At 36.5% G+C, this 23,375-nt stretch overlaps 1 protein-coding gene across 2 annotated transcripts in view; it reads left to right on the top strand.

Annotated features, from left to right (window-relative positions):
* The window catches only part of PDE10A (phosphodiesterase 10A), a 195,931-nt gene that overhangs the window by 132,667 nt on the left and 39,889 nt on the right, over positions 1 to 23,375 (top strand). For both annotated transcript variants that reach the window (XM_075088069.1, XM_075088068.1), the window contains 5 exons: positions 1,655 to 1,704; positions 15,630 to 15,770; positions 18,149 to 18,304; positions 21,106 to 21,156; positions 23,050 to 23,108. In XM_075088069.1, the coding sequence (XP_074944170.1) occupies positions 1,655 to 1,704; positions 15,630 to 15,770; positions 18,149 to 18,304; positions 21,106 to 21,156; positions 23,050 to 23,108 (457 nt within the window). The remainder of the gene's footprint in view (positions 1 to 1,654; positions 1,705 to 15,629; positions 15,771 to 18,148; positions 18,305 to 21,105; positions 21,157 to 23,049; positions 23,109 to 23,375) is intronic.

The following is a 23,375-nucleotide window of genomic DNA, read 5'->3' as shown; positions in this document are numbered from 1 at the left end:
ATATTGGAAGTTAAAAAAAAAATTCTACAAGTAATATCACTGAATACTTGAACTCCTTTTGAAACAAAACTGAGAGGTTACTGAAGGAGGGCATATGTTTTGTGGGATCTCAAATTACACTCAGTTGTTTAACCATTTTTTCTATCTGATATAAGTACCTTTTGTGGTAAGAAAATATTATATATGATCAAAAGTTAAAAAATAAAAAAAAAATCCCAATAACAACATAAGTGTAATTTGGCTTTTTTTTAACTGGGGTGGATATACTCAGACACTAGGTAGAAAGTATCAGTAGCTTTGTTCAGTATAGCTGTCAGTCAACTCTTTAGAAAGGTTTTACCATCCCTGCTACTTCACAATTTTATAACGATGAGTAATAGTTCTGGTTTATATACATGACGTTTTAAAAGCACCACTTGTGTTTACTGATTTTACGTAAGTGGTTATTTGGGTATTGATGTCCAGCTCACAGCAAGTCAGACTGGATTTTGTTAAAACACAGCAAGTGAGAAGCTATAGGAGACAGGGTCTGCTTATCTTTTCAGTTTTATTTTTTCTTTTGTAAGGCAGGTGAGATTTGTTTTTATATTTCCTTTACAGTGCTTAATTGCCTCATAACTCAATGTGCTTAGATATTGCTGCTGAATGATTTAAAATCTGAATGCAAATTACCATGCCCTAAACTCTCACTGGTGTTACACAGTTAACAATAAGCAAGTAACTACACAGTGGGATTTTTTCTCTTTTGTCAAAGAAATGCAGCAAGCCAACTGAGTTGATCACACACAAGCATAATCACTGCCCTGAAATGTACTAAATGCATTCTTGTGTTAACATAAAAACAGGGTATCAGATATGTACATTTACTGGCTAGAATGTTTATTAACTCTTAGAAAGACAGACAGACTGACATTCAAACTATCGAAGTCTGTTGTGTAAAGTGGAATGAAAAAAACCTGACTGCTACATCCTCTTCTGATTCTGAGAGTTTTCGTTTTAGCAATAAGTTAGGTTGGTTGGTTGACTTTAAACTTTTGAGAGTTTAATGAACTTAACTTTACCCTGTTTCATACCACAGTCTGGATCTGGCAGAAATCTGACAAGTATAAACTTTCTGGTGTGTGTCAGTGTTTTTAATGCGGGGCAGGTGCTGAAAATAGAAACAGTTTGTTTTGAAACGCATTTTTATGGCCATATTTGCAACATTTTATTTTCCCATAATCTTCTATCTTAAGGCAAGGACAAATATAGGTTACCATCTATGAATGGTATTCATTTTACTCATGGAAATTATAATGCTATCTGGCTGATTTTATTGTAAATACATGTTCTTATGTTACTTCTATACTGTCATATGAATGAATTTGAGTTTACAGACATTAGGTTTTGGAATAATAGTAAGATGTATAAAGAGGTTGTTTCTAATTATCGTTTAGAACGTAATAAACGACAAGGGGGAAAACAAGAATTATCTTGCACCTCTAACTTTGTAGAGTCTGAGAAGTTTCAAGGGGCACAGCAATAGACCTTCACCTTTAGAATTTTAGATGTTTGTCATAAGTGGAATTGAATCTGTGGTTTCACCTCAGAGATCTTGTGTAAGTTCCATTTCCCCCAGTGAGTACAATTATTTCTTTTATTATTGCTTTGGCAGCTACAAAAGCTGATGGATTTGCACTATATTTCCTGGGTGAATGCAATAATGTAAGTATACTGGATTAAAATGCTGCATTTCTGTACAGTTACTAGTGCATTTTCCAATTTGACAATGAGATTTTGATTTTATTTTGCACGTCGTTTAGCAGGAAATATTATCTGAGTGCTGAATATTAGCTTTATGTTATCTTTATTTCTGTAAAATAGAATTTTATTGAACATAATGGCAATGAAAAAAATGTTTCCTGCATTTAGACTCTTGGCCTTTTAATTTTTTTAAAACATTTGACAGTAATGCTGTTGTTTCCCTGACTGCAGCAATTTAACTTGTGATTTAGCCCCGTTATTAATTGTCTTTAACAAACGGATAACTTAGATTTACTCTCTGCTGAGCCTATTCTTTTCATCCAGTTACCTCTCTGATCTTCTTTTAAAATGTTATCTGGTCTTCTGTTGCCAGCTGCAACTTGATAATGAGATAGTGTAAAATTCAGATGTAAATTTTAGTTAGCATAGAAGAAATCGTACATTTAAAATTTATGTATTAAAATAGTTTCTGATGTAATAATTTGAATAACAGTGAGTCCAATATTTGCTGTTTTCTTATTTGGCATTTAGAATGCATGACCTTTTTTTTCTATCCAGATTCATTTGTACAGTTACTGTTATACAAGATTTTGTAGTTACTTTGCATGGCTACCAAGAAGAAAATGCAGTTTATATTTCAGTCAGTTCCATCAACTTTAAAAATCACAATTTGTCAGAAATTTTATGTCTTTCATTGGTTCAGGAAGCAAATTAAACTCTCCTTACTGAAAGATGACTAGAGAGGAAAATATTTTTCTCATTGTTTTTGTTTCCTTACTTTACACAGCCAGTTTTAATAGTTTATTTTTGTATAGTCCATTAGCCAATTTCCTTTGCTCTTTGTGAAATACTTGAATTCAGAAAAAGAATGACATTTCTGAAATAATGGAAACAGGGTTAAAGATGTACAAACCTGCAGGTGACTTGAGCCTCACCTTAGAAAATTTTTTACTTATTCAAAAAGATAGTGTCTAATTTGAAGGATGTGGAAGAAGGCCCATATGGAAATTTCCTAAAAGAAATGGAGATGGGTTTTGCATTTTTTCATTAAATTATTACTTCATATAATAAAGATAATCCATTTTATTATTCAGAAATCGGGTCTGCTCCGAATAAGTTCTGTAAATATGTAAATAGCATATATTTTTTACTAACCCTTTCACTGAGGGGTGTAATTTAAGTAACATGTTCATCTTTTGTGAATCAAATCTTTGGTTCTCATCAGGAGGTGACAACGTCCACTGTCATGGGTGGGGGGTGATGCAAACGGTCTCTGAAGAGCTTCCTCCTGCTGCCAATGGCAGGAGCTTGCAGGAAGAGCAGCCATCCGTTCTGAATGCACGGCGCTGGGCAGCTTCCGTGGCAGTAACTGCATGCCAGATGAGCATGTTCATCTCTAAATGCTTTGTAAAAGATTACAGTAAAATTAACTTTACAGCTTGAGACCTAGAGAATTTTTACTATGGTGAGGTTTTTCCTATTAGATTAGTGTGGCATAATATGGGATTCCTCCCAGTCTTCTGATACCTTGAGGGCCTGGGCACTTTATGACCTTCTGCTTTTTCTTTTTTTTTCTTAATAGCCTATTAGGCAGTTGAATCTATTTGCTTCCCAGTATAACTCTTTCCTGAAAAAAGTTCCAACCACTAAAAACACACATTGACTTTATTAACCACTGCTATGTAGCTGCATCTCCCAAAATGGAATGTTCTTCATGTAGTTATTATAGGGACGGATCCCAAGCCCTTTGAAGTTAGTGTGAGATTTTCCATTCACATCAGTGGGCTTTGGGCCAGACTCATGTTTGTAGCCTTGTAACTAAATGGTAATGCATTAGCCTACTTTTTGTAAGAAATTGTCATTGCAAATTAATTTGGATATCTTTGTCTCTTGAATATTTAATTTAAAGGCTGTGTCCAAGTAAGATTAACCATTGTCCAGCAAATACTGGCAATGTATTTTATTTATTTTTATTAAATATCCTTTTTAAATGGAATAAAAAGATTCTGCATAGCATAAATGGCAGAAAGGAGCTAAGTCTTTAAGCCAAAGTTTCATAAATGATAAAAAACCCTATCATTAGCCTGGACAAAGTAAAGTAGTTGCTGAACACCTATGGCCACATGTTGAAGAACGGCTTCTGTTTTTTGGCGGCTTAATTTTTTGGAGATTGTTTTGTGACTAAAGTCTCACAAATTCAGCAAAACTAATTTTTTTTTTCAAATTTAACATATGGCTTTTTGTTTGTTAGCTTGAGAAATATACATAGATCTGCTTGTATTTATGCAGTCAGCAGCCTCATGTTTCAGAACTAGTCCTGATGTAAGTTATTTCTACCGTGCTTTCAAAGAAATAATTTGTGTCTGAATACAGCTTTTCTGGAGTGTGCGTATATGTCTTTTTGAGAGTTAGGTATGGAGAGGGGATTGTGTAAGAATGGAAGAATCCTGTTAATAAGTAGATACCTACTTTCTCCCAAATGCTTTTGTACCATTTAGTGATGTGTGTTCCAACTATATAAGGGTACCTAGGATCAAAACTGAAGCAAAAGCATTAACTTTACTTTGTTTCCACTCATGCTGTAAATATGTATAGGTATACTTGCGCTTGTTTAAAGAAATTCAAATTTGAGAATCTTGGCATGTGTTAATCTCAGCTAAAGAACGTTTTTGCAATATGAGATTTCCATAGCCTAGATTAAATAGTGAGTCTCTAATTAGAAGATAACTTTCTTTTACAGAAATTCTAGATGTTTACAAAATGAAAACCAGCAAATTATTACTTCATGCTGTGTGCTATTATGCCTTAGTATTGAGAGCAGAGAATTGGCATATCATCGCAATTTTTTTTCCATGGGTTACTAAGAATTCATTGTAAATCTTTCTTTGGTGCAGTTTATAATATGGACAGCGCTTCCCTTGCATTAAAATTGTATTAGAACTGAAAGCAAATTTGTTTAATGTGAAGGAAAGCTCTAGATTAGCTGGTCCTTTTTGCAAAACATAGATGATACATTGGCCTTTAAAGGATGGCCTTGTTTTAGTTAAAAAAAAATCCTTTGGAGTTTAACAGCACAAGTGTGATTTTGTTAAAATACTTGTCCATATGTAAAGTTTCTTTATGGCCTTATTTTCTTTCTCTCTATTGAAGTATACAAAACTATATCTTGACTTGTATTAGAGTTGGATAACAGCATAAGGACGAGGTAATTTCTGCTTGACAGGTCAAGTTGAATGCCATCAGGATATTTACTTGAGTGAATTTGGTTGAAATGGAAGATGCCACACTAATTGCAGGTTACAGTGTGTGTCTTTATGCAAGTATTACTCAGACTTGGTGCTAGAATGAGTGTGGCCGGTTCAGTTATTTTAGTGACCTTCTGGTTGTTCAAATTGCTTGAGAGAGCTGGCACTTGTCGCACTCCTTGCTAAGGGTGTGCTGATAGTATGATTCTCTTTTCAAAGGATTGCCTACAAGCAGGTAAGTACCACTCGCGTGTCCAACTCCTTCCTTCCCTGTAAAGTTGTGCTGTGTATCAGAATCTGGTTTTGCATATGCTTATGTATGGTAGAATGCATTGCAAAATACTCAGGTACTAGAAACAATATAGCTTCCTTGTCAGGGTCAAGTGATCTGAACAGACATGTGCCCATACTGCCTCTGGTTCTTGAACTTTCTCCATATCTAAGAAATTATCTTTATCCATGTGTTAGTGCAGTTATGCAAATAAAATAATTTGTTTTTAAGGTACGTAACAGCCAATTTGCAAATACTATGGTACTGGAGACTGGAATGACTTCCAAATCTAATAGGAATGTTTCACAACTCTCCAGCAAAGGACTTGGCTTTATTTCAGTTTTCTGTTTTATTCCTTATGGGGATGAATATACAGTTCATAATTCTCATGTTATGATTTTAATTGACTGTCATCTTCAAACATGACTTAAAGGATTTACTGAAATCCTCATATTGGATGGTGTGTGTGTGTAAATCAGTGTGCCTAAGTACCATGCTAGCTGGGCATGATTTAAGCACATAAGCTGACATCTCTACAAGACAATATTTCTGAAATATTTTGCAGCTACACAGTTTCTAATGTATTATTTTGTGATTCTTCAGATGCTTCCTGTTTATGGTCCTTATTTGTGTGAGTAATTCACCTCATGATTACATTGTGATTCCTACTAAAGATGTGTGACTTGGAATTTAATAGGCATACACTTAAAGTAGCTTTTACTAGGTCTTGTGAGTGTTACTTAGTTCCTGAAACTGCAAATTGTATTGACAAACAGATCATCTATGCTTCAGATAGAAGTTTCCAAAAGCTTTATTGTAAGAAATAATTATGTGAGGCCACAAATATGTGCACATACTCTGTGCTTCAGGGTGGATCTTATTCAGCAATTCTAGAATTTCTGGTCATGTGGAAATTGTTGCAGCTTGATGTGCAGTGCCACCTAGTGAATTATTGGGGTGGGTGATTTGAATTATTAAGAACCAAGGAAAAAACATCTACTGCTTGCTAACTGTCTCAGGTTTTTGTGCCAGGCTACGGCACATTATTTTGAATGCGTAGACATCTTCTCTGAAATTTGAGACTTTTAAACATGATTCCAGGTTAAACCCTTCTAGCTGCAAGTCAATTAAGACAATTTTGGTCTCTGTCCTTGAATCAATTGTATATATAAAGTGGAAGAAATCAGTTGCTGTATTATTTGCAAGTGAATAGTAGTATTCGGCAGAGAAGGAAGGCTGTTGATGAGTTATAATGTCTGAGTTTAACTTTGAGTCAATAAATTACCAAACTGAAAGACATTAGATAAATAACTGTCAAGATATATTTTAGTGAAATTTTGGTCCTGTTTCATTTAGTATTCAGGTAAATGAACTTGTGGAATAGGGTCATGATGAATATACCTTAGGAGGAATGCAGAACTGGTTAGAAAAACTAGACAGAGACTAGTTGTTTGTGGTTCACTCTCAGAATGGGAGGGTATTTTGCATAAATCCTCAAGGATTTATCCTGGATCTGGTTTTGCTCAGTGTATTCATTAATGCATGGGTAAAGGAAGAATATAGGCTTATTAAATCTGCATATTACGTGAAATTGGGAAGGACTGCAGATGTGTTTATAGGGACACATTAGAATTCAAAATGATCTTGGGAAAATGGTCTGAAGAAACTGGACAATGATTCTGTGAGGACAAGTGCTGGGCTCTTCATAGATTACCTCTCTCTGGGTAGGGCAGTTGATGACTTTGAGAAAGATTCTGGGGTTTGCAGTGAATTTGAAGGTAAACATGAGTCAGCAATATCATTGCTGTAGCAAAAAAAAAAAGGCACTGTTAGAATGTAGCAGAAGCAGAAATCTATTCTTCGTGTAAGGTAATTTCCCCGTTCCTCTGTCCACTGCTAAGGTGTCAGGTGGAATAATATGTCTGGTTTAAGCACTGCACTTTTAAGAAAAAATTGGAGGAGTTGAATTGGGTTCAGGAGAGATCAGGGAGAATGGTCAGGAAACAAAGGAACTGGTATTGCTTGGTCTAAAGAAAGTAAGTTGAGGGGTGAAGATATGCCTGGATAAGGCAGAAAGAAAAGGAATCATCACTTTTTCATACCTCCACTGTGTAGGGCAAGAAGTAGTAGACTTGGATTGGCATTAGGAAAGCTTCACCAGTTGTGGCTGTAATGAAGCTCTACAGTACGTTACTTGTGAAAGCTGGGGCAACATCATCCCCAGAGGTGAGAACTGTCTGGAGAACCATTTTTCAGAAAAATGCTTAGCTGACGATGCCTTAAAACAGAAGGGATGGCAGAGAGGTGTGTTAACTTGGTTTTCTGTGTCAATGAACTGGTATGACTCTTGTGGCGTTTTTCAGTTGCGTAAATCAACTGGGAAGTTTCCAGGAATTAAGTGCAGTTAGGAACTGATACCATTCAAAAGGATGAAAACATTAAAAAAAAAACCCAAACCATAACTACTAGTTGTTTTACAGCATGTAAGTGCATTGTCTTCATTTCACAAGTATCCAACATTTGTACCTACCATGTAGTTTAAAAATGCAAATCTCCTGTCAAGTACACTGCCAGTTATCAAGAAGAAATAAGAAGTTTTTATAAACAGTGGAGGTAGTTGCTGTTTTCTTTTTCCTATTTTTATCCCTGTGTGCTTCATGTAGTAGGATTGTTGCACTTGCATTTAAACCCAGGACATAAGTGCCTACAGCTCTTTCAAATTTTACCATGGTAGTATTGGGCTACTACTTCGACTTAGCCAGTTTACAAATCCAGGGTTTTTCCCTATGGATAATTTCCAAATTAGTTCTGTTTGTTTGGTTTTCGTGGTCATCTTTGGTTACTGTAATGAGTTTTATTCCTGAAAAAAAAACCCTGGCCTTAGGGCACAGACTTTATACTTATCTGCAAATAATTTTATCGTTAGGCTCTGTGGTCTTACATGTAGGTTGTTGCATCCTTTACCAGGAGTAAACATTTATTGCTGTTACTTGAACAGAAAAGGATGTGAGCAGTAAAAACCATTAAGCTCACTTAATATCAACTTACTTAATTCCTATTTCTCTTTAATGTTGGGGTTTCCCCCCCCCCCCCCAAGCATCAAGTTGTATAGCAATGCTTTAGTGTCAAGGCTTTCATTTAGTGTCAGTTGAATATTAAATGTTTTCCATTAAGCATTTTTATGGTCAGTTTTATCAGTAAAATTCACTGTGGAAGAAACTAGATCAGGATCCAGACATCGTTACCACCAAAACAGTTTCTTAATGGAATGCTTGTCATGTGTGTACTTCAACCCTCATTCTAATCATTCAACCTGATTTTTATCCAGACCTCTTTTCTGCAAAGAAATTTTAGAAAAATCAGTTAATGATTGTTATTTGCTTAGTTATAAGGAATATTGTGAAGGAAAAAAAAAAAAGAAGAAACAACTGAGCAGTTTGTGAAATGGTGAGCAATAAATGTTTACAGTTCAAATCCAACCCTGGCAAACTTTATATAGTTAGTTGAATGATTTCTAGCCTTTGTGGGTTGGGATTCAGTGTTGTACGAATTCCCATGGGCTACACACCAACAGCCACTAGAAAGATAGCATCAATTACACCTGCGGTTGACCTCTTTATCAGAAGATCCAAAGACTGAAAGCACCTGAAAACTGTAGATACTTGCTTATCACTGTAAGAATATCTGAGAGGAGGTGCTGATGGCATTGTGTTACAAGACACAATGCTGCTACTCCTCATCTTTTCTTTTAACGGGATTTTAATCTGCTTCCTCTGTCAAGCATTAGATTTTCACTAGAAAAACCAACCATGGGGCCAAGTTACAACAGCATGACAGGATGAACATCAGTAGTTCTTCACATGCATGGTTTTAGCTCTTACAAACAAGGAGTAATGAGGGTTTTTTAAGCCACAGTAAAAGAGGTTCAAGATAAATTACTTCATAATTTCAACAGACTCTGCATGGCACCAAGAAGACAGCACCAAAAGCCATGGTATTATGGCTTATTGGAAACATACTGATTTTGTTATGTATCTGAAAGCCAAGTTTGCCATGTTTAGCTGTGAATTAAGAGTGCTTTCGTGTTGATATCCCTCAAGAACTGATTACCGTGTACATCATTCTGCATTCCTGTAGACTGGAAGGCTTGTTAATATATTAGCATTTTAAAAAGACAATAGCAATTACCATATGTTGCCTATACCTAAAGTAACTATGAAATATGAAAGGGTGAATTTTGTTATTGGTAATAGGGTAGTTGAGTTTGATGTAGGTAAGGAGATTCTGTGTGTGTCTGGAAGGGAGGGGAAACGAATAAAAATAGGGAACTGCAGGATCCCATGGGCTGCTGGGTGCCAGAATGCGTGAACCTGGAAGCTTCCAAAGGATTCGCTCTCCAAGCCGGTGTTTGCTCTTTTGGTAGTTTATCAAACCCAGAGTGACTTTCCCATCTTGGTTGCCTTCTCCCTCATTGACAGTAGAGATATTTAACGCTCTGTCTACACTAGATATCTTTTACTACTTAACTTTTGCCAGGAGAGAGACAGTGACATTGCAGTGTCAGTAAAGAGCTATTCATGTTTATGTGTTTCTGATACTGACTTACATTCTCACTGCAAGTGGTTATAGCAGCAAAAGATACTGTGAGCAGTGCACAGGCATCCTGCTGTCTCCTTAACCTTGTCCTTTTACCTATTGAGTTATCAGCATAGTATTTGGGAAATTATGGGACTTTATATTCTCATATTTCCTTTCTTATTGACTATATATTAAGTTGTGGCTGAAAATCCACTGGTTCCTTATTTTGATTACTAATCACTGTTCAGTGTCATTACCAGAAATGCAAAATGTTAGTCTGCTTTTGAAGTAAAACATTCAAACCCACTAAAGAAATGCAAGTAATTTGAAAGGGCCCAATCTATCCATTTCTTCATTTACTTGTGAAGCTGTATACGATGTATCTGATGTCTGCATGGGAACATTTTTAATTACCCTTTGAGCTGCTGAAGGATGATTTGAATGTGCATTTGCAAATTAAAAGAATGCTGGAGTGATTCATTGTTAGAAGAGAGTAGGTGAGCTCCAAATTTTATTATTACTACAGTACATTTTATTTTGTAAGTATTTACTTAAGCAAAAGGAAAAACAGGAAATGTGAGCTGGATAGCTGATGTGAAACACCTGGTGCTTTTGGACAGCGGTAATTAAAGAGATTCCCTTAAAGTTGTGTCTGTGGGATGCCTCAGAGATTATTTCAGTCACATGCTGCAGTAGAGCAGAGCACAGCTTTTTTGTTCTTACTGTGTTTTGTTTGGCTGACCTTGCCATTGGCAGCTTCTAGGATTCAAAAGCTTTCTTAACAAAATGCCAGCAAAACTCGAGAAATTTCCACATCCTTAATTGGCAACAAATGTTTAAAGTCATTCAGATTTAAATTGATCATATATGGAATGTATCAACAGTCATGAAGCTTTATTAGGTGTATGTATAAAGTCAGTGTGGAATGGTAGAAGCTTATGGACTAACTGCAGCTTATATGTGGTTATGAGAAAATTTGCCTTTCTGTTTAATAGTGCTGCATGATCAGGATAAGATTATCTATTGTTCCGTGGCCTTGGAGATCAAAGGTGGTTGGTAGGATGTCTAGGTGGAGGTCTGCCCTTGCACAGTCATACCTTTCTACCTGTACAGTCAGGAGGAATAGTGGCAAATTTGGAACCTACTGGGTAGTTTGGAGAGTTTTTTTGATCACTGACCCCTTAGCAGTGGGGTTTGCAGTTTCCTGTAAGAAGCAGAATGGAATTGCTTCTGCAAAACTCTAGCACTGGAAATAAAATTATATCCACAAGCTTTTTCCAATATAGGGCTACCTACCCACAGCAGTATTTCATAGCAGCAGAGGTGTTTACCAGCCAAACCGATACTTAGACAAGGACACATGAAAGACTGCTAGCAAAAGCAACTTTTGCTAGGAACCCTTCCTGGTGTCAACACAGTTTTTTAGGCATTGAAGGTCCAGTGAAGACCTTCTCTGGAGAAAAATATATATGTGTGGAAAAGTGAGTTCTTTGTTTTCTGGTGAAAGTGGCCACTTGGTTATGTCCTTTATCTTTGTATATTGTTTTGAGAAGATGTTTCTGAGAAGAGGAGGGTGTGTGTGCTGTTTCATATTTAGTTATGGGCATGACTCAGGAGGCCAGTGTGGAAAACCACATTTTACACACGTAATTTAAATAGCACAGTGACTTAGCTAAGCGTTGCACATGCTATCTTGGCATAAAGAACTGAATATGTCTTAAGAAAAAGTAAGAAGAATGGTGTGATAAAAGTGTTAAACTTTGGAGAGATCAACTTTGGTCTACAGTGTCCTGTTCATTTAATTTGACTCATTCCACTACTTAGACTACGTATTTCAGACTTCAAACATTGTGTTTCATCTCCTACATTTTGCAATACTCTGCAATATGAATCACCTTTTCAGTATTGAACAGATTATAGTGTTATTGTTCCTACTATAAAAGTACTTTTTAAATAGTAAATCTTTTTCCTAAAGCATATAGTGTAGCAGGTCAAATATTTGTGAAGATATGTATTTCAGTATTTCTATGCCCTTTATATCCTAAACCTTTTATTAGCTTCTTTGATTAAAAAAAAAAAAAGTATCAGAACACTGATTTAAATGAATTGTGAACTGTAATTTCTTCAGTTTTATTAGAATAATGCACTTTTATCAGACCATGGGGTGCTTTTCTTGGATCTGTTATGTAAAATGTTCTTTTTCATTCTATTTTAGTGCATGTAAAAACATAAAACCGAAGCTTACGAAGGCAAGTAACTGTGAAACTAAGTTTTCATTTAGGAATTATATGTATCTTTATTTTATTAGATTATAAGAAAGTAAGAATAAATGGTGCTTTTTATTCTGGTAAATTGAGCAGGCTTGTTCTGGCAGATTTAATGTACTGATTTAATGGGTTTTGTTGTCTGGGTTTTGTTTGTGCTGCTTTTTTTTGTAGCACATGCTCATAATTTGTATGGAAAATAAACATTCTGACTTTTTCAGTGTCTTTCACTGCTAAAAACCACTCTTTAAAGAAGCTGTGAGTGTAAATGGGTTTGAAGAATAAAGTTGAGGTTTGGGATTAGAATAAACAGAAAAAATCAAGATTTCCTGCACTTGTACCATAATGCAAGACATCAGAGTGGTGTAAGTACCATGCATGTTCAGTAGAGCTGCTCCATGGAAGAAGTATCTTTCCTTCCAGCTGCAGGAGACATATGAAATAAATATGCTGAAATGACTTGTCAGTGCTAAAATACTATGTGGCAGCTCTATCTTTTCTTTTAAGGTAGTTTAATTCACACTTATATCACAATATTGGCAAATGAATAACTGGATAGAAAACTCTCTTCCTTGTCTTGCTGAACTTTTTGAGACTACCTGACTTTCTGCTTAAGAGCAAGACAAATACTCAGTTACTGGTTTTGTCAGACTTTTGAGTGTTTTTTATCTTTTGAACTCACTAACTCCTGATTCTTCTTGGGTACACTTCATTCTTGTTTTGGCTATGAATTCTGTACTTTGATTATTTGTTTTCCCCTCAGCGTAAAGTCCAACTTTCTCCTTCCAAAAAGCTGTTAGTCCATTATAGCTAAGATACCTTCATTGCTGCAGGAGTACCTACATATAGTGCATTATATTGCATCTCCTTAGTTTCTGAACATTTCAGTGTGTTCTTCTCGGAGTTTTTAAGCATGTTTTATAATGTACCTTGCATGTTTGTAGAATAAAGAAATGACAATTACAAGAGGATGCACCTCGTATCATCACTTCATTTTCTACGGCTGACAGTAGATGCTGAATTTTCACTTGCAAATTGTACATTTAATATTCTGTACAAGAAAATAGCCCCTGTTTAGTAATTTACCCAGTCTCACAGATCCCAGATTGGTAACTATCCATCTCTGAAATCTGTCTCCTTCCTTTCACACCTGAGTTTTCTTTGTCTTGTGGTGCATTTGGCTCACTCTAGCTCTATCTCTAAGCCATAGTGCAAGACATTCTGTAGGCTTTGTGGTGAGCTGTGAAGTTCATACCCAAATGGTAATTGGAGCCTCAGCTAAAATAACTGTATTAATACAAAATTTTTATCGTAATTTCCATCTATAAAAAGAAGATAGTGTCACCATCCAAATTACAGGGAAGTTGTAATAAGGTATAGTTAGAGATTGTGAGGTACTCAGGTGCTATAGTGATACTGACCTCACAGGTCTAGGAGAGCAAAATAAGAAAAATGCTATTGGTTTCATAGTGTCTAGATTTCACTTAATTTCTTTAATGAATCAGGCCCATAGATGTCTTAGATTCTCTGTTGGTTTTTTTTTTCTGCATATATATTTTTTTATGCATATAATAGCATGATATTTAAATCATAACAACTCCAGTGTGAAGGTCCATGCTTACTACTGAGCCTAAGCTGAAATCTTATTTGAGCAAATTGGAAGTTCTTTGTTTAGTCTTTCAAGGCAATGCTGCATTCTGAGCTACCCATGCATCTGCTTTTGCCTACTGTTACGGAAACCTTTGTGAATGACAAACGTAGGAGACAGATTAGATGTAATTAATATTAATTATCATAACCGTTGATGCTGTAGAATCTTGGATGATTGACCCTTGTAGCAGCACTAATGAAAGCAAAGTCTGATAGTAAAAATAATCAGTACAAAAGAGTGGCACAACATGCGGCCATTCTTACAAAGAGTGTTAGTAATACATTGTGTGGTGGCACTATCATCTATCTGTGGTATTATATACGTAAATGTAAAAAAAAATTTAAAAAATTCTACTCTCCTAGCAAGGATCTTTGCTTAAAGTGTTTCATCTTAGTTCATATGCTTTAAGTTCATAATTTAAAATCATATAGCTATTTAGTAGTAGAGTTATGTACTGCAGGAGCGCTCTAGATATACTCCTGGTCTAACAAATTTATCACTGAAACAATTTGGACTGTTAGTTATAGTAAATTAGAAAACACAACTTGCCAGTACAAGGCAGGTCTCTGAGGTGATGCGTTAGTTGTGTCAATATTAAGAATGTATAAGGAGGGATCGCTCAAGAGGTTAGGACACTTAAGATGAAGCCTTTGAAACATAGATTTGATCCCTGCCATTCTAACACTTTGTGTAAATTTTGCCATGTAATTTATTCTTCATGTGCCTAAATTCCCTTTGTGTTTAAAGGGTAATAGATCGGCTGTGCTGAATAGCGTGTGACAGTGATAAATGCTTTAAAGTTTTGAGGCTGTCTGGGATCCTGTGGTGTTAGGAGACACTTAAACTGATAGATGTAATGAGATGAAGGTAGAAAAGTTAAACAGAAGATGAAACTTTTTGCTTGTAAAATAGCTGTTCCTGCTGATTGCATTAGGGTTTTGGTTTGGGGTTTTTTTGTGATTTTGTGACTTCAAAATCAGTTGTCACTAAGAGACTGCTACTTTGCAGGTTATCTGAGGGGAAAAATAAAGGAAAGTTTTAAAGAGACTATGATAGGGACATTGTTTTCCAGCACTCTACTGTTCCATCAAGTTTATTTTAATCCAAAAATGAAAGAAATTTTAGATTTGAAGAGTGTTTGGCGTACAGAAGAGTTTGCAGGTTTGAGCTTTATATGTGTGTTTAATTTTCTTTTTGTAAAAAAATATTTACAATCCCATTCATTCTGGTGGTGTTCACTTGTTTAATATTTTGTTGTAGAATATTTATCAGATATTTCTGGATGAGTTTCGTGGTGTGACTGTTGTCGTACCTGACTTCAGCAAATGAGGCAGTTTTAGGGGGGCAGCAAGTAAGATAGATGTTTCTTCTAGTAGAGGGAATGAATGAAGTCACTTGGATTTCAGGAAATACAGTGTTAGGATAATTTTGAAATTACCTTTACTTGGGATGAGATAAATGAGAAATTAAAAGATTATGTCTACTTTTTGAGTACTTTTTATTGAAATAAATGAGTGAGGGTGTCCTAGAAAAAAAAAAATCTTTCTCTTACAAGTTAATATTTTCCTCTGTGAATCTTTATGGAGTGTTCAAGGCAAATGCAATCCAACCCTGACATAAGTGATGACTGACTTCGGCAGAAGAGTTATCCACTGTCTGAATGGGACTTTGGAGTGGGATTTCCTAATATTTCAAAACAGTTAAGAAGGGCTTATCCAACTACTTACCATTGCCAAAGGCTGTGTTTCTCTACATTATCTACTTTATTCAATCCTTTACACTACATAGGTAGCAGAGTAACTCTGTAAAAGTAACCATGCTTTCTAATCGCGTTTTTTTTTCTCTCTCTCTTTTTTTTTTTTTTTCCTTCTAACTAGAGTCTGTGTGTATTTACACCACCAGGAGCTAAAGAAGGACAACCACGGCTCATTCCTGCAGGGCCCATTGCACATGGAACTACAGTATCTGCTTATGTAGCCAGATCCAGAAAAACGTTGTTAGTAGAAGATATTCTGGGGGTAAAAAGCTTTCTCTTCTTAATGAGATAATTACAGGACGTTCTTAGAATGAATATTTTGATGCTGAAATGTTTATTGAGCTGAATGTATAATCACAGAATTTACATCTGTCTTGCTACCAAGAAAATAAATTTGAGTTTGGATTAGCTTGATGGAATAATTTCAGAATATCTCTTTTATTTTTGAGTTTAAAGATTCTTTTTTTGTCTTTCAACATTTTTTTTTGGTTGTCAGATAAGGGAAGTAATGGTACCATAGTCACTTGGAGAGGAAAAAACCTCTCAGTCAAAAATCCTGTCCTCCTGGTCTTGAAATACTTAGTGTGCTAATCTCAAACAAGAAGACTTCCATATAGTCAAAGTTAGATTTAATCATAATGCAGGGCTCACACTGACAAGAACGTCAATCAGAATTCTTGTTGTTGGACAGGATTTTGATCTCTGCTTGCACTAATGTAAGGCTAGAACACTTGTAATATCAGTAGACCTACCTGAAAGGCACAATAATGTAACTGGTATCAAAATTCAGGCCTGTGTCCATAAAAGGAATCAGAAAATCCTAAGGTGATATTCTGATAATTCTTGGCACTCTGTATGTCTGCCCTTTCTGATCTTTTAAAAAAATTCATCCTCTCAATTGCATCTATGCAATTCTATGAAACTGGTATTTAAACTACTTTATGAGAACACTTCACGATCAGGTGGTTATGAGAACACCAAGGAGGTTTAAGTTCTGTTCTCTCTTCAGTGTTTTTTATCCTTTTGAGTTCTGTCCAGAATAACAATCTTTGGATACTGTGGCCAAAATTGGACATTGCTATCTCTATATTTTAAAATATTTGTTAAAAATGTATTACATTTATTGGGCAAACCTGGGTTATAAACAAAATACCAAATGCCTAATGTGAGTACACTTCAATGGTATTTTGTGAGAACCACAAATAATAAAAGGCAGAAGCCACTTTCACTGTAGTAACAGTCAGTGCTTTTTATGCACCCTGGACTGTAAAGATTTTATATGTTATTAAGTTTTTTTCAGTCACACATAGGGCTTAAATTGTTACTAGTAATTTCCAATTAATATCGTGATATCCTTGTATACAAGGGTTGCATGTTTTGATTTTGCATTTGTAATAAAATCAGGGTGGAGTGGGGAGGAGCTTTGAACTTTTTTGTTGGTTTGCAGGATTAGTGGATTATTGACTGAACAGGGAGATTAATTTTGGTGACAGCGTTTGTCTTCATGTGATCTTAGAAGCTTCTCAACAGTGAGAAGCACTTGCAGATAGACTTGCCAGCCCTTTTTTTGGGGGGGAGGACAGTATTATAAAGTGAAAGCAGGAGACTCATGTTGCAAAGTGCTTCCCACTCTCTTTTGTCTGTCATTTGTTCCTAGCCTTCAGATTGATTGTCATCTCAGTAATTAAGGTAGAGATTACTTGCTGTTTTCTTTGAGAAAGGAGAGATTTTGATCAGCCTTGAAGGAATGTCTGTCTTGCCAAGGCACAGCCTGCAGGGAACATTTGGTATGAATACAGTACTGAAGGATTGATGTGCAACGAAGTGAGTCTAGCTCACGTCAGCTGGTTACTGCCTTACTATCTGTGACATCCAGGTGGTTTCGCAAGTCTCTGTGAGTTTTCCTATATGGTGAAGTGATGCTATAAAGCCTTGGACATTCCCTATGTAGATTAGAAGTTATTAATTTGGGCTTTCTATAGCAGCTGGTAGAAGTATTTTAACATTTGTTCCTGTAACTTCTGTATCCTTTTTTTCAGGATGCATAAGTAAGGGAAGGAGAAAGTTTCTTACTCTAATGCATAATTTTTGGGAACACATTTTTGTCCTCAGGAGTTGGTTGAGGATTGTAACTGTTTAACCTAAAGCCTTAGCCTCAGATTTCCATTTTTCTTCTCTTACAAACACTGCTGTCTGCTTGGTAACACTCAAATCTGAGCAGTCCGCTTCATGATTACAAATTCTTTGAGGATTTTTTGGTGGGGGAAAGTAGTGGTGGGGTGGTGTTATTTGTTTGGGTGTTTACTTAATCTGGACTGGCATAAGCAACGAATTGCTGGTTTTGCTGCCGGTGAGATTAGAGAAAATATATTATAAAAACAAACCCAAAGCTGCAGCTCATTCTGACTTTATATCAACAAGGTTATTTGTATGTGTATATTAATGCCAAGACTTTTTTATTGCAATTTTTTAGTAGATATCTTAATACTGTGTGTAAATTATGCTGAGATATGAGTTTTAGTGAATTTTATCATTTTTCTGCAGATTTGATCAGCCAGGAGAGGGAGGAAAATGTCAGTATATCTTTCATGTTAATGTTATGATATTTACGTTTTATCAGATTATGTTTACATTTTCTAGGATGAGCGATTTCCCAAAGGTACTGGACTGGAATCAGGGACTCGTATCCAATCTGTTCTGTGTTTGCCAATTGTCACTGCAATTGGTGATCTGATTGGTATCCTGGAGCTTTACCGTCACTGGGGCAAAGAAGCCTTCCACCTTAGTCACCAGGAGGTGAGCTCATGCCCAGCCTTGCTCCACTTCCCCACAATGGTCAGCACTTCAGCCTCACCCAACTTTCTTCTCTCACTCTTCTCATGTGTCTTCTGCATTTGTCATACTTGATTTTTGTTCTCATCGAATGTTCATTATTGAAAAAAAATAGGTACTGATTTGTATTTTCAGTCACAGGAGGTAAAATATACAAGTACAGGGACACATCAAGAATTTTACCTTGTGTTCTTTTGTGGAAAAACAGGTTCAAGATTTAAAGATTTCTTTATTGATTATAATCTTAATACAGAGTTGTTAGAGAAGTTAATGCAGAGCAGGTGAATGAAACATAAGTATAAATCAAATGTCAAAAAATGAAATAACTTAATGTAAAAAAGGACACCGCTGAGTTATCCTGCATCTCAATTTTAACTTTACTGGAAGGCTTTATGTTACAGTATGGAAATTATTTTTTTTTTCTTATTAGTTAACTTTTTGGTGTGGCTTCTCAAGTGAATAAGCCTTATGGTAAAACATAATGTTGCAGTGTTGTAGCAACACTATAGCAAGTCTCAATGCTACGTCTCACAGGAGGGGAAAGTGATTTTATTTCAAAACAAAAGTGAAGCAAAAGAGATTTAATGTATTTGCATTCACAGACTTACCTCCACACATTCTCAGGCACCAAGACGTGTGTGTCCAGGTGGTATTTCCAAGAGTTGCACACAGAGGTGCACATATTGAGGTAGTCTCTCCAGGATGCCTTGCAATGGGAGGACAGGGATTGCCGGCTGTTGAGTCCTTATGTCTCCTGGTTTCTTCCTAGGTTGATGACCATGTTCTGGTTTTGAGTCAGCCTTTTTTTTAGCATTTAGTAGCTGACATCTTTTGTCTCTCTAGCCTGTCCCATCTCTGTGAGTCATCAAGATTTGCTGACTGTCCTTTGCCTTCTGACCTAGATGTCCTTAGAAACTCTGTGTAGATGTGCTGGTACCTGGATGACCTGCTAATCTGGGTGCTGTTCATAAACCTCTCTTCTGCCTTTTTTTTTTTCCCTTATGACGCTTCCCCATCAGATATTCCCATTCATAACTAACTTCCCCTTTCCATGACTGTTCTCTGCACTGCATGGCTTACTTTATATGAGGCCTGTGTAGCTACATTGTCCATACATGTCCATTTGTCAATCCAAAATTACGAGTTGTTAGTCAAGTACAAACAAGTAAAAATGGAGCAGATGTCTCAAAGGCTAATGCTGTATTAAAGGTGTTAGAAGTGCATCTTAGCTCTCATGTCTGGGTGAAGATCCTTGTTATGTCCCATCTACACATTAAGGTGGCTCTTTCATTAAGACGAATGTACCATTCATTTCTCTCTGTACCCTTCCCCATGGAAGGGAACCTTAACACAGAGGTTAGGACAAAATGGGGTAAGTTCTATCCTGGTCTGTTGAGTGGTATGAGATGCACCATGGAGCAGTTCAGCTGTACTGAACAGGAATTATTCCTGTGAAAAGAGCAGAAAATGTGCAGAGAAGAGATATGAAAACTAGCCCTCCCAAGAAAGGAAAAAACAGTAATATTTCTCAATTGTGTATTCTGTTTATCAGTAACCTAAGTAGCCTCGCATACATGTGATGCTCATACATGTATATTAGTTGGGCAGTCAGTGTCACACCTGGTATTTTTTCACCAGTAAGTAGAGGTCATGGCAGGGTGCTGGATTAGTATGGTGGTGCCAGTGTCCCTGCTCACAGAACAAAGAACAATCGTTGATACCAAACCAGGCTTCATTAATTCTGCTGCTTACACACAATGTATTTATTTTTTAAAATTATCCTATTGCATTAATCAGTCTACAATTCAGATAGGTCTCAGACATGCATTATTCTGTGCAAATACGAATCTTTTATGTTATATGAAATACCTTCTGTAACTGAAGTTCATGAATGTTCTACTTGGAAAAGACTGGCTGCTAAATAAAAGCATTTTATTAGTAAATTAAAAGTATTTTAAGGTCACTTTCTGAGTGTTCTAAAGCATTCTTTTCATTTTCAGGTTTCAGAAAGCCTTTGGATACAATTAGCAGTTTTTATAAAGTGTGTACAATGTGTTCTGTTTAAAAAAATAAAATTTAAAAAAGTACCTTAGGAGGGTACGCAGCAGCAGACCTCTTGTACTTCTGTCCTCCGTGTTCCTATAAAGCTCCTGTGTTTCAAGGACAGGAGATTATACGTGGTAGCACATCTTAGTTAACTGCAGTTTACATGACATTTGTTTGAAATGTTGCCTGGAAACTGTCATACTTAAAACACTAGTCTTGAGCTGAGGGATCAGGTCTGGTTCTTCTGCCACCAAAATGGTAGCGAAAGAAACAGTGCCGGTTTGCAGCTGGGAGTAGCTGTGGCTGGGGAGATACAGCCCCAGAAAGTTGTTTTGGGATATTTTCTTTCTATGGCAGACACCTTTCAACAGTGTACATAATGTAATTTTTAAAGCCCTTGGCTTATGGGATGTTTGTTTTGATGTTGTATTTCTGAACTGATGGGTTCCCAATACCGCTTCTGGAGAGTAATGGTAAGCATTCTTTTGATAGAAAAAATGAGGATTGTTCTCTTGTGACTGAATGTACCTTACTAAAATTGAAACTCATGCTGGTATACCGAGACTTTCACAACATAACTGTCTTCCCACAAATTGTTACTGCCTGCCTGTCTAAAACAGCTCAGTCAATTTATGTAGCAACTTGGTAGAGAAAATGAGCACGTAACTCATGCGGTTTTCAAGGTTTCTTCAGCGTTAGTTTCTTCTCTTTTGTTTCAGGTTGCAACAGCAAATCTTGCATGGGCTTCAGTAGCAATACATCAAGTACAAGTAAGTGTGGGTAGTTTTTCATTTTTATATTGTGTAACCGATCTGCCAGAACTTGGTTAGTAGGAACGTGGATTATGATCAAATTTAAGTGGTGGACACTACTAAAGCATTGGTTCAAGCCCCTTCCCTGAACCTGGGAAAAATATGCTAACATTTTTGGTGTTCATTTTTGCTGGTTTTTCTCACTTGCAACCATGGATCAAATAACTTAACAAACAGTATTTTTTCTGAAGGGAAAAGAAACTTTAACAAAGTAGATAAATAATCATTAAAGCAGAATTATAACAACCTTGCTTTTTTTTTCCCCTTGAAAAGGCAACTGCTAGGCCAGCTGGTTGCTTTCCTCCTGCTGTGGTATTCAGCTTGAGATTATTAGGTGTTGCTGGCTAAGCCTACTTTAAGCCATCCTTGCTAGCTGCTTCATGGTCCTGTACCTACTCCCACTAAGGATGGTTCATGCTGTCCTTAGTCAGGTGCCTAATGAAGCTCCACACGGTGCAGGCTGCTCTAGCAAACCCCAGCAGCTTTGCTAATAGGTTTTGTTACTTCAGCTAATAGAATATGGTGACACTGAAACTAAACATATTCCATCAACTCACAGAAGATGCTAAAATAGGTTCTTCTGTCAACTCACAGGAGGAAGTTCATGACATTTGGGTTTTTTTCAAGGTGTCTTTCATACACTTGGAAGAAGACTTGCACAAAGCTTCCTGCTTTTCTTTTCTAGACTAGTATTTGCTACCTTGGTGCTGGAAGTCATGACTTTGTTTGGGGTGGTCATTCACCCTGGCACATTTAGGCAGAGTTAGCTGGCATAGACTATTGTACGCTAGTAGAATTGCAATTGCATGCAGTTGTATCTTTACCTTGTAACAGGACTCCTCTTCAAATGGGAAGTCTTTCACAATTAACAAAACAAACTATGGAAAGTTTGGTTTTCATTTCTCTTCCTTCTGCTAAGCAGAAGGCTTGCCCTTCCCAAGTTTTTGCATGAGAAGAATGCAAGAGTTTTGAACTGGTGTTGGGCGGTACCTACCAGACTCACAGCTGGGCTCTAGGAAGGTGTGTATATCCAGAAGTTGTACCTAGTCACCTAATTATATGCTAATGTAAGGCTTGTGGATGTAGTTTGTCATATTTTACATATTTATTTATATCTGCATTGCACAGATGAAAGATATTACTCATTCTGAGTGATATTTTATTGTGTAAAAGGTACAGACAGTAGAGGCTTCTTTTCTTTTTTTGATCTTGGTGCTTGCTCTAGTAACATACAGGTGTACAGTTGCATTTTAGATACAAGGATGCAGTTAGGTGAAGTAAAAATACAGTTTAATGCTTTGCTTTATCTGCTTCTAAAATAGTATGCATACTATTTTTTGTGTTCATATTCATGCTGGTTTCTCCCAAAGTTGAGGATGTATCATCTGCTGCTTAGCTTACTTAAACTTGCTTGATGCCAGTCCTCAGTTGTGTCTACGTGCTACTTTGCAACCTGGAAAAAAGTGGTAAAAGTATGGTAAGAAAGAAAGCAAACAGAATATTCAACGTTCTCAGAAGAGCTGAGGGTCTGGATAGGCGGTGTTGATTCCATCACCACATTCAGTGGCAGCCTGTGAGGCAGCACGAACAAGTGTAACCACCAGCATCTTTCAGAGAGTCTTAAGAAAGATGTTGCTTGCATTTGACAGTTTTAACTCAGCAACTAAATAGCTAAGATTGAAGCCCAGCACACAAAACCAGCTTTTAATTTTATACAGTGCTGTAACATATGTATATACTAGTAGTGGAAAATTTTTTCATCTATATTAAATGAGAAGACTGCATGAATTCAGTTTCCCTCTGACTTTAGTGTTCTTCTGGAGCAAACGATAACATGATTTGTGCTTCCAGGTGTGCCGGGGCCTTGCCAAGCAGACTGAACTGAATGACTTCTTGCTTGATGTATCAAAGTAAGTGTGATTTGCACTGTAATCTCATCAATTTATTTTGATGAGCTTTTCTAACATGGCTTTTCCAATCTACCTATGTTTTACACTGTAGCTCACAAGCAGGTGTGTGAAGGCACGCCTCGGAGGGTGGGCAAACTGCAGCACAGGAACAATGTCAGCAAATGATATGGGTGTCAGTGGTGGATACCTGTTAAACTTTTTTTTTGTGGTGGTGCAGATGAAAATGTAACATCCAATTATAGCTTACAGAATTTGTTTACTCCTGTG

Source organism: Phalacrocorax aristotelis, chromosome 3, assembly GCF_949628215.1.
Source record: "Phalacrocorax aristotelis chromosome 3, bGulAri2.1, whole genome shotgun sequence".
NCBI lineage: Eukaryota > Metazoa > Chordata > Aves > Suliformes > Phalacrocoracidae > Phalacrocorax > Phalacrocorax aristotelis.
Note: the sequence above shows the minus strand (reverse complement) of the source record. Positions and strands in the feature narration are given on the sequence as shown.